Here is a 14,706-nt window from a genome sequence, read left to right as displayed (position 1 = left end):
TTGTGCCTTTAGGGCACGTGACTTTATGTCACAGAAGGTGCCATTAAAAAGTCATGTTTCTAAATATGGGATGTACAGCGAATATATAAATCCACTCTGGAAAAGTCTAATAATAGGCAAATAGTTGGCCTAAAACTGTACAGGAAGAAGGCATCAATAAAAGAGGCTTTGTTGTACTTTGTCAGGTGTCTGGAGAGATAGAAAGAAGAAGACATGACACAAAGCACAAAACTGTCTCAAACACATGTATTTGATTTCAGATGCTGAACCTCAGGGGTCGCAGCAAGGCAAAGAAAAGTGCTACTGGAGAATTACTAGAAGAGAGAGAAACCAGGTCCCCTTTGATAGAGACAGAGATGGACAGGTTAAGAAGAAACTCAAAAGAGGAGGAGGAGGAGGAGGAAGAGGAGGCGGGAGGAAGAGGGAAGAGCAGGGACAGCGGAAAGCACAAAAGAGCAGTCCTGCAGCAAGGTGGGGATAAAGGGGAAGAGGATGCACCACATCAAAAGGACTTCTTGTTCCTGTCGAAGAGCAGGGCTTCTCTTGAAGACCAGGAAGAGGAAACTGACATTGACAAGATCCCACTGCCCAAGCAGGAGAAGTCAGTAAGATGGACAGATTTCTATCAGGAAGCCAACGCAGGGCCCAAGGAGGCGGCGAGGGTGGAAGAGCGGATCAGACAACAGCTCTTTTCTGGTGTTTGTTGACATATTCGGCACAAAGCGGGCAAAGGGCACTAAAAGCTGGTTAGTCTATAAAAAAGCTTTTCAACTTTTTGTTGACTTGCATTTTTTTTAGTTCTTTGTGAACAAGCCCAGAAATAACCACTGTATTCATATTGCGTTCTGTTGCTAACGCTTCTATCTGCTCTGTTTAGGGCATTAACACAATGCCTTTTGAGGTCGTAGCTCCTGTAAATGGGAAAAGTGTTGTGCAGTCTTCTGCTTCGGGTTGGTGCTGCTATGTGTCTTTAAATGAAATGAGACTGTACAACCTAGAGTTAGCCTCCAGTCCAAGCCTTAAGTATTATTCTTTCACACTGTTGTATTTTACTACATTCTTGTAATAGGACTGAGAGTTTTGATTTCAATGGGCTCACTGTATTTTTATATGTATGAAAAAAAGTATAATTTAAGAGGAAAAACAAGTGCGTAGTACTGCATTACAGCCTGAATCGATCCGTTTGTGTTCGCTTATGCGACGGCGGAAGAGTAACAAGGATGCAGCTCAGTGATGTTGATGGTATTTAAATCATTTGATACGTTGTTTTGATTCCAGTTTGTGAGCGCTTAAATGTGTGTTTTTGCTCACGTATCTCGGTCACGATTGTTAATAATCTACCCTATTTTGAAGGATTTGTTTAGAATGAATAATAATAGCACATATATAATTATCAGATGGCTTAAATTCTCACAGGTGCAGGAAAAAGTTAGTTTTTTTTCCATATTTCTGTAACAACATGATCTAATATGTCATCAAATTTGTCTACTGTGAAAAGTAGAAAATATTATGTGACACTCTCTATTGAGGAAAGTGACCATTTACTGGTATGACTGGGCCACTGGTAAGCCATTATGGCCTAGATGCCACAAAAAAAGCTTCAAACGATAAGTCTACCAACACTAGGTTTCACATATCAGACGAGGTTCTTATCCTTCAATGGGGTGCTTTCAAAAAGACAATTTCTTTTAGTCTCATTGAGCTACAAATCTCACTTGTGCATGTGATCTTTAGTAAATTGCACCAGTGTTCTTGGAGAGCAGTGCTTTTCGCCTTACACTCCTCTGCAGCTCACCATTATTGTTCAGTGTTCTCCTGATGATAGACTTACAAACATTATCCAAGCAGTTAGCCTGGGTTTCTTTGGGGTTCGTACTCCTTTCTCTTTGTCAGCCACTCCTGGGGAGGGCAACACTAGTGGGTGGGTTTGCATCCTTTTTCAGGGTGGTAAGCGTAAACAATTGTTATTCTGAAATCCTTAGAAATTCCTTCCTTCCTTTGTACGTACGGCGACAAAGGGTAATTATTCACTTCCCTAAATGTGAGTTATGAAGAATAGACTTTGATAGTTCTATAAATAAAAACAGAGAGCACACACACAGTCAAGTTTTAGCTGATTAAAACTGGAAATTCTTAGGTTCAGATTTCACCTACCTTTGCCACACACAGACATACAATCATGGATCATTTTCCTCAATAACTAAATGAAGTTAATAAGTGAGCATCTTTTTTTTAAAATTTAATCAGTAGTTAGGACTTTTGTTAAAATCCGGTAACAGTTTGGATCTAATTTGTGCAGAAATATAGAAAAAACTAACGGTTTATAAACCTTTATCCTGCAACATTATCAGTATGAATCTCAGATAAACAGCAAGGGTCGGGATTTGAAGTGCACTGAAGTCTTGAGTTTTGTTTTTATTATTGTAATAAGGTGTTGGTTGCAATTTGTCAGAGGAAAAGATAACAAAGCCTGTGTTAAACAAATTAACTGTCTACAGGGCTAGAAACTACTAGAGGCTGTTGATTAATTTACTTTTTTTGTAATTTGGGTAAACTTGACCTTAGAAAATGTGTAATTTAAAAATCAGATATTTACGACTCATTTCCTGGACCACCTGTGTTGTGTATAAGTAGTGTAACATGTAGGTCTTCATATAAAAAAAAAAAAAAAAAAAAGAGTCAATAAAGTCTTTGCAGGCGGACTTGACTCAATTTTCTTTATTTCCTTTAAAATCATAAACAGCTGTCCTCATATGAGGAAGAAATGCACAAACAACTCAAAATTGAGTCTCAACGGCACAACCCCCCACTGAGAGATGACAACAGGAAGCTTGCAACCATCTCTGAGGGATGTTCAGTGATCCGAGCCAATTGCAGACCACCTGGAGGTTCCATTACATGGCACCATGGGATATTTACTCTACCCTGTGATGAGAAACCGTTTATGGGTATGTGAATGCCTGTGGCTGAAGAAGAGGCTGTATAGGGGATGGGCGCTGCGCATGCATGTGGTAACAGCGTAAGTGAGTAAAGCGGGGGGGGGGGATACTGGCCAATGTGTGGGAGCCTGTGAAGTTTTAAATCTAAAAATATGATCAGTTGTGTAAAGCTGAGGAGTAATATGTGAAAAACAAATGCTTTGATGCAACTCTAAAACCTGCGGCTCTTTAAATAAAAAGTGTCAGTACACTGAATATAAACACCGTAATACTTCTAAGTTACATTGTATCAAATAGGTGAGGTACTGCGTTAAAAGAGAGTCATTAAAACGCTAATGTACAGCGTAAAATAAAAGTACACAATGCTAATGTTTCAAATATCCCTCCATTTCCTTTAAATAACTTAAGCACCCAATAAGTCCATCTGCTATCACTTCCAAATCTCTCTGGTTACACTTTACCTAGCGCTCGTTTCATCGGTGCAGAAACTGTGAAAAAAAAGTCGTTATTTTACAAACTGTTTTGTATTGGAGTATTTTTCAGTTAGCAACATATCTCCTCACACTCATACAGTCCAACTTTGTAATCTAATTTTAAATTTTACAGATCAATCTTTTCAACAACACCAAAAGCTTATTTCCCAAAGGAAGAGTTCTGTTTCACAATTAAAACCCTTCAAACATGCTGATTTTTCCAGCGGTCTTCATTTTTGTTATTTCTTTAGTCTCTCCCCTCTACATTGGTTCTTGGTCCCCTTGTTAACACAGTTTTTCGCTGAAAACCTGATTTGACATTGCAGCAGAAGTGTCTGCAAATGTGAACAGATCTGAAGATGCACACATGTACAGGACACTGGAATTTCACTCATCTTGCTGGTTTATACTATAGGAAATATAAATAATCTCTATTGTCTTTGTGTGTCAGCTGCTAGCTGAGGCGTGGGCGGTCCCAGCGGTCTATCGCAAATCAAGCACGGGTTGCTGTGGCAGGGATCAGAGGATGAGTTTCCTCATCTACACAAACATTCATACTGAAATCCAGATCACTGGAACATTTCACTTGCTTTCCATTCTCCCAGATGTACACCTTCCCCACTGATGACAACAAAAGGCAGGAATTGGTTTCTGGGAGCTGTAGGAGGGCCCCTACCACCACTTCTCGAAGAAGATCCTATCTTTGGGGAGGCTGAGGTCCATGAGGGTTTTTGAAATTGATTCAATCATTGGCGGGGGTCCACACAAGTAACACAGAGTTTTTTGTGGGTCCACGTGTTTCCGCAACACCTCCTCTGTGAGTCTCCCATCTGATGAGACACAAGGGAAGCAAATCAATTAATTAAGACGCGGTGCTGCGGCACCTATCCCATCTCAGTCGCCTACATGGAGACTTAGCCTATGATGACACACATAAATCAACCAAGACAGGCTGTGGTTGAATGTGACAGTTACTCAATCATCTCATCCAAACAAAGAAAAGCGAAAGTGCAGTATTTACGGTTGACAAACGGCAGGAGTTGTAGGTCGACGTCTGTGCTCTGCTGCGTGACATGGAAGTCACAGGAGAACTTGTCAGGAAACTCTTGGCACACCTCAATGATAGAATTCTGGGAACACAGAAGGTAGGATGTTGTACATTTATAAAAGTTTATTAAAATAATTTAAAAAAAAAAACAAACCTTCTCATAGATTTTACACACATGGAAATTTTCTAAAGCATACCTTGAACAGCAGCTCTTCGGTGTTCTTGGCACTGTAACAGAGGTGGGCGGAGCCTATGTTGTAATCCTGGCCACCTGAAGCTCGATTGAGACGCAGCAGATCTGCTGTGTGCAGCATAATTGAATACAAGGGATTGATCCCTACACCTCCAGCCACCAGCAGCAAATCCACAGAGGGTTCAGATGGCGATGGGTCAAAGAAGAATTCCCCGCCGACACGCATGGCCACTCTGGAGCCCACTGTACACTGAGAGGAAGAGGGAGAGACGGAGAAGTGGAAGGAGTTTGAAACAAACTGCAAAGCCAGCTAACTCGCATCCATCCGTGATAAGAAGCTGAAATAAAAAATTTCAGAGACAACAAACTGCATCTAAAACCAGCCTCAACAAGTGTAAAAAGCCAATTTTAGATCATACGCACTACAAATCGATGTTGCTGCTGTACGAGTGCAGCCGATATTACAAGTCACAAAAGGCCTTTTGAAGTCGAGGAGAGCACTAAATATGCCTTTATCTGCTTTAGCACACATGACCACTCGCCCACATGATAATGCATGCAGTCGTAATCTGCTGTGATGGTCCCTACACTATCCCTGTAACACAATATCAAACAAAAGGATCATAAAGTGATCTCAGAGCTGATAGATGTAAGTCTCAGTACCCTCAAACACACATCGCTCGTTCCTATTTACACACAGCATAGTAGCTCAAAGCTATTTTTTTGAGCCCATCATCAAACAAACATGTAGACTACAGAAAGGGAGACAGAGCTGGAAGAAAACGCTGTTAATATTCATACAACTACTGGCACCAGTGGAGTTTAAAAATGATGCGTTTGTCACACACACACACACACACACACACACACACACACACACACACACACACACACACACACACACACACACACACACACACACACACACACAGTGTTGTGATATATTTGCTCTAGAATTTGATTTCATATATTAAAAGGGAAAAAAGCTATCCATACCTATCTGGTCCTGTTTTAAAAAAAAGTAATTGTCACCCTTGTCATTTATTCCTGCGGTCTACCATTTATATTTTATTCCAACAGAGTTGGTGCAGATCACCGACAATTTTGTTATACATGTACACAATATTCCCTCTAAGCTGCGCACGTGCGCAATTGCGCACTGCTGGCACGGTCTCTGCGCACAGAAAATATGTGTTGCGCACAAAAGAAAAAAATCTAACCTGCATTGAAATTAAAATTAATACTTTAACAATTCTGTTTTGCAGTGTTAGTCAGTAAGTAACTGGCTGCTCCAGTATGGGATTAGAACGATGCCACCATATCCCATAGTCCAGCCAATGATGCGATTCACATTCGTATATACGCAGTTAATCAACGTTGCTGACAGCTATGACAGCGTCCTTATGTGCCGACACCGGTGTTTTAGCTAGCAAAGCGGCGTGGCTGATGTGGAGTGAAGCCACGTTAATGACAACGTGTACAACCATTGGAGATGTGAGCAGGACAGACGGAACAATTGACGGAAAAAGTGTGGACTTATACCAGTTTTTAAATTGTGTTGATAGGCCACGTAAAACCAGACCACAGACTCATAATACAAGTCAAAGCTTTTTTTAAAAAGAAAGAAAGTTGTGTTTTCAAAATTGGAGTTCAAGTTATTTTTACTTCCAATAGTGTTACCATACTACACAGGTCAATGACTAGATTTTTAAAAAAATTTTCATTGTAAATGGGCTAAAGCAGTTAATTAAAAGTAGTCTAACATAAATGTAAATGCTGTAATTTGATTATTTTAATAAACCATGTAACTTGGATGGATTTGATGCTGGCGTGACCACAGTGCACACGTCTGATGTCGCTCACAGTGGTCCAAGGGACCGCTCGGGGAGTTTGCGTGTTCGCTCAGACACGTGAAAAATTAGAGGGAACATTGCATGTACAATAACAATAAAAGGCTACTCTATTCTATTCTGTTTAAGGGAACCCTCCTGTACATACAGTCAGAGGTGTTTATTTGAGATGACAAAATTATCTCCATCTGCTCTTGATGACATCATGAAGAGCCATGAGTTGGGAGCAAAGAAACTGTTTGACACTGAGCATTTAGAGCAGTCTGAATTTCTGACTCATGTTTGCTGACCTCACTGTGTGACATTTTGAGCCATGTTTAAAATTAAATCCACCATTATAATAAATAAATGACACAAAAGGAAAGATACAAGAGAGCTCAATTAATGGTTGTTCGCAGATAATAGGGTGTATGCAAACACACACACATCAAACAATTCTAAAAATATCAGCTCATTTATCTTGTTCCATTCAACACTTGTGTGATTATGTCGTAATGTGGATTGTAATGCTGTAACACCTTATCCATTATTGGTCTTAGCCTCATGATTTTTGAACCTCTGCTGTTTTATAATATTCCTTTCAGTTTTCTTGATTTTCATACAAAACCAGAGATCTGGATACCATAAAGGTCGTGATTATTGTACTCACTGTAGTGTGGACCCAGTGGGCTGGTGGGTGTTTGGCATATTTGACAGCCAGTTCAACAACTCCCTCCCTCTGCAGCAGACCTGGGCTGGAGCACATGGAGAAGCCTCCAACCTTCTCCACATCAGGGATAAAGAAATCCACCCTGCAGACACACAACAGCAAAACACAGCATTTAATCATTCAGTTTATTGATTATTTACATTAGCAGATGTTTGAACTTGATCCATAGATTGTTTCACTGATTTTATTGTCACTTAGTTATTATTTTTGGGAACAATATAAAGATGTCTTTGAACAGTTATCCAGCGTAGAAGAGTAATATATTAGACAAACTTTGGGAAATTGATCGGGTCTAGCCATCATAAGGGCCAGGAATGGTGACTGTAGCACAAATTGGTACATGCCTACTTGCTAACAGTTAATAAAACAGCAAAAACAAAAACAGGGCCAAAGTCGAAATGCTTATAGAGTGTTTCCATGTGCATCGACGCAGCAGAAATCCTCTTTTGGAAACCAGGGACAACAAAACAGAACCAGATGTAAAGCTGATCAGTTTATTCAAAGTGAAGCATCTCTTTCTTACACATAGTCACATCTGTCAATCAGTAGGAACAATAGAGTAGTCACAGTGGGAAAAATGCAGTGCTAAACAGTTGGGCTAATGTTCCACCAACACAATGACCTACTGTTACACCAGAGAGACCCTCAGAGGCATCATAAATATGGATCCGCTGTGAAATCATGTACATATGTTCCATCCACCTCCTCCTTCTCTTCCTCCTCTCCCACCTGGAGATGAACAACTAAACAGTCCCTTTTTTCTTAAAAAACATTGCAAGTTGAGAATTTCCATCTATTTACATTCATTATCAGCCACCGCAGGGCAACTGGCTGCCAGTTTTATTTCTCACCACCGCCCACCAACAGTATGGGCTCATGTACATACTGCATGTGCAAGCTACACTAATTAACAATGGCAACACTGACTGACAGACCAGGACTGAGAACAAAACAGAACCAAAAAAAAAAAAAAAAGCTCTGGCTCATTGAAGAAGTTCCCAACCTGCTATTGGAAGAGTCTCTTGACGTTAGCTTAAACATTTCCTCATGTTATGCATCGGTCAAAAAGCTGCCAGTATACGAGCAACATCAAGGACGATAAACGCTTCCCCGTGTGTCTATTTTCAGTCATCCTCATCTGACTCAAGGCTTTAAATGATTAAGAGGCTTCGATCCTTCCTCCGGTTGATGGTATTGACCAATATGAGGACTACAGCTGAAATTTACTGGAAGTTCTGTAAGAAGTGCTTGGAAAAGATGAATCTGACACAACCCTGCCCCCATGTGGTGATTATAGGCACTACATGACAATGACTGATGAAGGAAGACCTAAGTGCTATCACTGTATTGGGTTTCTAATGGCACCATGAAGAAAACAGAAAAACTATTAGCTTAAATTTTAGTAGTAAACCAAATATACTTGTAATTACTTTATGAATACATGCTATGTAATTTATTGTCTTTTGCAGCTAGAAATCAAAGAAGATGGGAGTGTATCCACTATTTTAAATTAAGTTATTCCCAAAGTCTTTAGAAAGAGAACAGGCCTTTGTGTGTTAATGGACGCATTTTTCTTTTACAGCACTACAGTTTACAACTGAAAGCCAAATCTCTGCCCACATTACCAGGCTGCACTCTCGAGTCACACCAATAACGATGCAGCTCTGTTGCCTTTTGTTGTCCTTGGTTTTTCTAAATTGACAGACGCTATTACAACCCAGTGTCACTACACAACAATACGGCCATTTTACCTCAGGCATATAGAATGACGGGCCCAAGCACTCGTGGTTGGAGCTAACAATGCTGTTTATACCCAATTACACATAAATTACAGTGTAATAAAACAAAACAAGGACACGCTCTTGTTTGTGTGCCGTGCTGTAGAAAGAAAACATCATGCATTATATGCCACTTAGTGTACTTCCCATATGGCAAACGCCATGGGCATGTCTGAAAAACCACACTACTGCATAAACAGAACGACAAAGCCAGCGGTGTCAGGATATGTATTACAAGTCTGAACAGACGGGTGTACTACGAGGCCAGATTAATAGCTTCGTAAGCCATGTTGAACTCAGAGTTTTCTGTATCAGAAAAATGGGTCTCTATCTGGCTAAATCACTGCAGTAACTTATGCTGAACACATAACCTTTATGTATTTATGTATTCAGCTGGTGATGCAGAAAATGTTTAAATGTTTTTATACTTGTTTCTAATCTGATGACTAATCTCTTTTATATTGTTGGAAATGCAGCTATTAAGGCACAGAAAACACAACAAGAATACCAGCTGAATCAATAAATCTAATTTCTCTTTGAGCCGGCCATAAACCAAAGCGATTCCCAGGTCTCCTTTATTAGACTATGGGACAGTAAACTTTAATCTTAAAATGTATCCAGTTTAATGTTGCAGAGCTTTAACGTGCAATTTACCTTAAATTAAAATGTTTATTTTTCCGCTCGGTGTGCTAAATGACCAGATTAATGATTTTCTGCAGCATTACACTCCTTTATTTACAATTTACTGGTATTTGTTTATGTTCTTTGTAGATTTCTAAACACCATTTTATCTGTATCATCACCTCTGATTGGAGTAGGACACACTATCAGGGCTCATTTGTGTGGAAGAAGAGTCATATCACAGACAATGAAGCAGAAAGCCTGGCTTAACAAAGAAAGCTTACAGTTACTGTTGTGATACCTGCCATCTCTAACTGAGGTTTTACGTTTTGTCAAGACAAATAAAGCAAAGAAAGCCTCAGGGACTCTTATCCCATGCTAACTCTTAAACATTTCCAAGTTGTAGCACAGTGTGTGAATAGAACCATTTTACTCTGAATTATTCAAATGTTAAAAACTGACACTGACCAACACTGAACTTCTGAGATCATCAGCTGTGATATATACTCTGCAACCTTTTTACATAAGAGATCCCCAGTTTCTCAGTCATTTTAAACCACTTTTAAAAACATATTTGTTCTTGTTTACCTTCAAGTCTAGTTGAGCAGAGCAGAGTATGCAAACTAGGGGTGGGTTTTGATTATCGATTAAAATCGATTCCGGCTTGGATAACGTGATATTGATTCATTAAAATCCTGAATCGATTTTTTAATATAAATTTATTTTGCCCGAAATGCCAGAATCTCAGATTAAACCTCACAAAGTTTCAACAACCACCAAACAGCTAAAACAGTAAATGAGAGCAGGAACATGGATTCTGCACAAAGACGTAAACACAAAGCGCGGACCCAACGGATCAGAAGCAGTGAGATGTTGCCTTTCTCACCTGACGGCACGGACACGGTCGGGGCTGAAAGCTGACAGCTCGCTGATTCTGATGTTTCGGCGGGTCTGCGCTTTGTGTTTACGTCCTTTTTGCGCTGATTCTAAAGCTGTTAGTTTGATCTCTCTCCAAACAATATTGACTGAACCAGCAGCAAAAGAAGATCCAAACTTTGCTTCACATAAACATCGTCAAGAATTCACTCTGACTTTTGCTGTTTTGCTTCCACCACGATAAAAACCACACTTCATGCACAGCTCTCTCTCTCTCTCTCACATTATACTTCAAGAACAGTTTCCCATCTAAAAATCTGTTTTCTTCATTATTCGCTTGCGCACAAGTCTACCGTTGTTTACAGCGCTGTCGGCCGCTGTTTTTTCCTCATTTCTGCTGTTCAGTAAGCTACTGAACAAATTTAAACTTTTTAAAATTATGCAAAATTGCAAAACGCTTGGCTGTGTCTCTAATAAAACATCTGTAACTTTGCTCTGCTTCACTTCAGCAGCATCAGGTAATATTCATATGTTGATTAATGGTTTTCTTTCGTTTTTGATTGACTGCACAATATATTTATAAAATCCCAGGCCAGGAAAATCACCTTCATGTTTTTCTGTGTTTTATCCACAGCTACTTTGACACAAAGGCATCTGCTGTGATGCTCACACCTTTGGTAAAGTCTCGCAAGTGTCAGCTTTCTTTTTATAGGTATACGAATATGGAAATGTACTGATGCATGATCTGAATTATAATATTTCTGACTGTCTGAGGCAAAATTTCCCCGATTCAAATTGAATCGAATCGATTCGGGGCCTTGTGAATTGCAATCAAATCCATTCTAGAAATCAGTGACGATACCCAGCCCTAATGCAAACACTCTTATCTACTCATTTTATTTGATTTTCAGTGTATAGTGAATGGTGATTTAGTGACTGGAATATATATATAGCATATAGGAATGAACTCTGACTTGACTTTTACTATGAATGTGCCAACCTGTGTTAATAGGATAGTAGTAATTACTTGGGTAGGAGATGTTCAGTCGGACAAACTTTGTCATGCCACCATTTCTAAATCACCCCAAGCATTGTGTATTTAAAAAAAAAAGTTTTAATACTGGCATGCCATTAAATATGACAGAATGATCCATATTGGTAATACTGTTCAAATACTGAATACTGTTCAAATACAGTCTATAACTGTCTATAAGTTGTGTTTGATGTGCTCCTAGAGTGTATCCCACTCTGGGATCTTCTACTACTGACTGAAGCTGTCATATGAGTATTCTCACAGACATAAGTTTCAGAAAACTGCAGTCGACCCTGGTACTGTGTGTAGTTTGACCTGGAAAATGCTGATTTCAGTTGTACCTTCTCTTATTTAAAACTTAATGAGAGTCTACTCACCACTGGCCTGCTTTGAAGGTGAAGTTTGGATGCACGGCTATTCTCAGTCTTTTTACCGTCTCTGACTCATTTATAATTCCACATACTTGTGCTGGATACAGAGTCTAAGTCAAAAACCCAGTTAGAGACACACAGAGAAGAGTTCAGTGGTGGGTTAATAATAGTGTGGCACAGTTAACAGACATCAAGATCAGATTCCTCAGCTACACACTGTAGACTTACATTTTGTCTGTAGTTGTTCGAGGTCCTCTCTAGGTGGTCCATTTGCCTTTTGGAGGACATATTTCTTCTACTGAAAAGGAAACGGTCTGGTCACTTGTCTCGTATGAAAAATACTGTGTCGTGCAGTGAAGAGCAAGAAAGCAGCCACATGTGACACACACACAAGAAAAAAAAAAAAAAAAAAAAAAAAATATAGGCAGCAAGTGGAGTTTGCCCTCACTGTCAACAGGGAACCATCGAGTTAAGGATCCAGTTCATCAACATTAAAAATACAAAAAACCCTAAAACAAAAACACAGTTTCTCACTAACTCTTCGCAGCTCATTCACAGCACCTCGCACACTGTGGTGTGCACAGGGCACCAAGTGCTGGAGGGGGCTCCAAAACAGGCTAATGATCATCGATCATAACAATCATAAGAACTTATTTAAATTCAAGAAAAAGTACATTAGGCACCGTCAGACAATTAGAAGCAATATAAATACTACAATGAATTATGGTGCCCCCTACTTCATCTCCCAGCGGTTAGCAACAGACCCGCTGCCTACTACCATGATGTGCACACAGACTACTTAATGAGAGTCACCAGTAATGAATGCAGCCTGGGTTTAACAAAACAGCAGCTGAAGTAGTGCTTGTTGTTAACTGCTGACTTTCTTGTGAGTTTATTAAAAGCATGCAGATTTATAGGGTTACTTAAAGCAGCAGGATTATTAGTGTGTATTACTACACCCTGCTAATACAGAATAAGACATAATTTTTTCATTATAAAATGATATAATTTTTTGCTTCAATTTTATTTGCAGGTTACAGTATTTGGACTACTCCACGTGTTTACATGGATGCATTACTGATACATTTGTATATCATTTTTTTTGTGGTGGGTAAACGAACTGCATATTTTCTTCTTCTATTTGATTTTTCATTAGTTAATGAATGACTGTTTTATCAGGGTTACACCCAGAAACATTTCACAAATGCTGAGAAAAGCCACAGACTGAAACATGTAACCAGAGAGCTGCATGCATTTACACATTTAGCACAACAGCAGGATCTTTAGTAATTATTCCCATAATTTAATCCAAGCAGAGACTCGAGATCAGTCTGGACCTTATGCACGTCTCACTCTGTACACTCTGTGTTATGCACCTGTAACACAGAAAATCACAGCAACCATTCTCCTGCCATCACAGCTGTGGGAACATTTTATATTTAATGTCACTAAAGCTCTTTTGTGTTTACTAGGGGCCAAAATATAATTCTTATTGAGTTTTTTCAGTTTATTCAAAAACCGAGATTTAAGGAACGGTCATTATTGGGCACATGGATATTTCTCAAAGTGTCACTGAAAAGTTCCAGGAATGTGACCATTAAATATATAAATCACATCCTAGAAGTTCCATTATGCACTTTGGCTCTAAAAAGGATGCGGGATCTCCACCAGTATGTCAAAACTGTGATCCTTACACCTGATGTCTACTTTGGCAAAGTGGATAACCAAGTTGACAATATCAGCCTCGAAATTAATTCCTGTTCCTATTTCCCACATGGACATAAATGAAAACTATTCGTTTGTAGCTAGAGACCCAACTCACCGCCTCCAATGATTCTACACATTGAAGTCAGGACAGTTGGTACCAAATAATGATGATGTTTGCTCTCTGCAAATGTTTAAGAGCCACAGTGAAATCACAGTGCAATGATCATAATGGGACGCAACAGAAATATATAGGAAGCAATATAAGAATGAATTTCAAGGCTGATGTAAGGATTACCCCTTATAGGAAGTGATCTAAAAATAACAGCAATGCTGGAGGTAGTCTCCAAGATCTTGAAGAAGAGATGAAGACAAAAATGAGAACAAAAGCCATAATCTGACATTCTTTCTCATTTCATTTAGGCCTGTGGATAGTTTAAATCAGACTATATGGGCTCTGATTTTCTGTTGCTCGTAATACAAGAACAGGGGAGATGGGGGTCCACTCAAAAACATACACTTCTTTCGTTGTCAGAATCTACTTTGCCCCCTCAGGAAACTCACCTCACGACAGAGCTGGGGCCCAGCAGCCTACAGCAGAGCAGACCGGCTGCAGGACACGACAGACTGAAGGTTCGAGCAGTGGCGGACAGTAAACAGGAGATCCTCATCGCGACCTGGGTTCATGTCAGATTAGAGCAGAAAACACCTGGATTTAGCTTTCAAAGCCGGAGTCTGTACCTTATGCTTAGCATCACATATGAGTATTTTATACACCCACTTTTGTTTCTTTTCCGATCAGTATACACCTCCATGTATTAAAATCAGACTATTTTTAATGGAGTTTGGTGTGACCGCCTCCATCATGAGGTTAGCCGGCTAGTTGAAGCTAGCTACCGAGTAAATGCCGGTTACATTTCATTACTTGACACAAACTAATCATATTTTTCTTCTTACCGGCATAAGAGAGGACTTTACTTCTGTCAAACGCTCTTCATAATTGTCTCGTGTACCTTCGGAATAACCTTGGTGGTCTTATGATGACATGACGCGACAGGTGACTTCTTCTTCGTCGTTTTACTGCGGCTGGCGACTTCTTCTGTTCTAGTAA

The 14,706-nt window shown here is 39.6% G+C and overlaps 2 protein-coding genes across 4 annotated transcripts in view; one reads left to right on the top strand and one right to left on the bottom strand.

Annotated features, from left to right (window-relative positions):
- Nucleotides 1–3,507, top strand: part of rftn1a (raftlin, lipid raft linker 1a) — a 25,386-nt gene extending 21,879 nt beyond the window's left edge. For both annotated transcript variants that reach the window (XM_080863605.1, XM_080863604.1), the window contains exon 10: nucleotides 261–3,507. In XM_080863605.1, coding sequence (XP_080719731.1) covers nucleotides 261–707 — 447 coding nt within the window. In that variant the 3' untranslated portion in view covers nucleotides 708–3,507. The remainder of the gene's footprint in view (nucleotides 1–260) is intronic.
- Nucleotides 2,715–14,706, bottom strand: oxnad1 (oxidoreductase NAD-binding domain containing 1). Of its 2 annotated transcripts, none has more exons than XM_080863609.1 (8): nucleotides 14,553–14,706; nucleotides 14,160–14,272; nucleotides 12,120–12,186; nucleotides 11,898–12,001; nucleotides 7,153–7,294; nucleotides 4,658–4,903; nucleotides 4,434–4,542; nucleotides 2,715–4,242 (listed from the first exon to the last, which is right to left on the bottom strand). In XM_080863609.1, the coding sequence occupies exons 1-8, from the start codon at nucleotides 14,556–14,558 to the stop codon at nucleotides 4,085–4,087; spliced, it is 945 nt and encodes a 314-aa protein (XP_080719735.1). In that variant the 5' UTR covers nucleotides 14,559–14,706; the 3' UTR covers nucleotides 2,715–4,084. The 2 variants fall into 2 exon arrangements, with proteins under 2 accessions (XP_080719735.1, XP_080719734.1); XM_080863608.1 differs by having other exon boundaries at nucleotides 2,758–4,242; nucleotides 12,120–12,189.

The sequence above is a fragment of the Rhamphochromis sp. 'chilingali' genome (genome assembly GCF_963969265.1).
Source record: "Rhamphochromis sp. 'chilingali' genome assembly, chromosome: 17".
Classification (NCBI taxonomy): Eukaryota; Metazoa; Chordata; class Actinopteri; order Cichliformes; family Cichlidae; genus Rhamphochromis; species Rhamphochromis sp. 'chilingali'.
The sequence above is the reverse complement of the archived record's forward strand: the minus strand, read 5'-3'. Positions and strand labels throughout refer to the sequence as shown.

Bases quoted from the DNA above. Each gene is read 5' to 3' on its own strand.
- oxnad1 (XM_080863608.1), bottom strand. The intron at 7,295-11,897 runs GTGAGTAGACTC...GTGTGTCTGCAG, and splicing joins ACCTTCAAAGCAGGCCAGTG to GGTGGATTTCTTTATCCCTG. The intron at 4,543-4,657 runs GTATGCTTTAGA...CTGTGTTCCCAG, and splicing joins CCGAAGAGCTGCTGTTCAAG to AATTCTATCATTGAGGTGTG.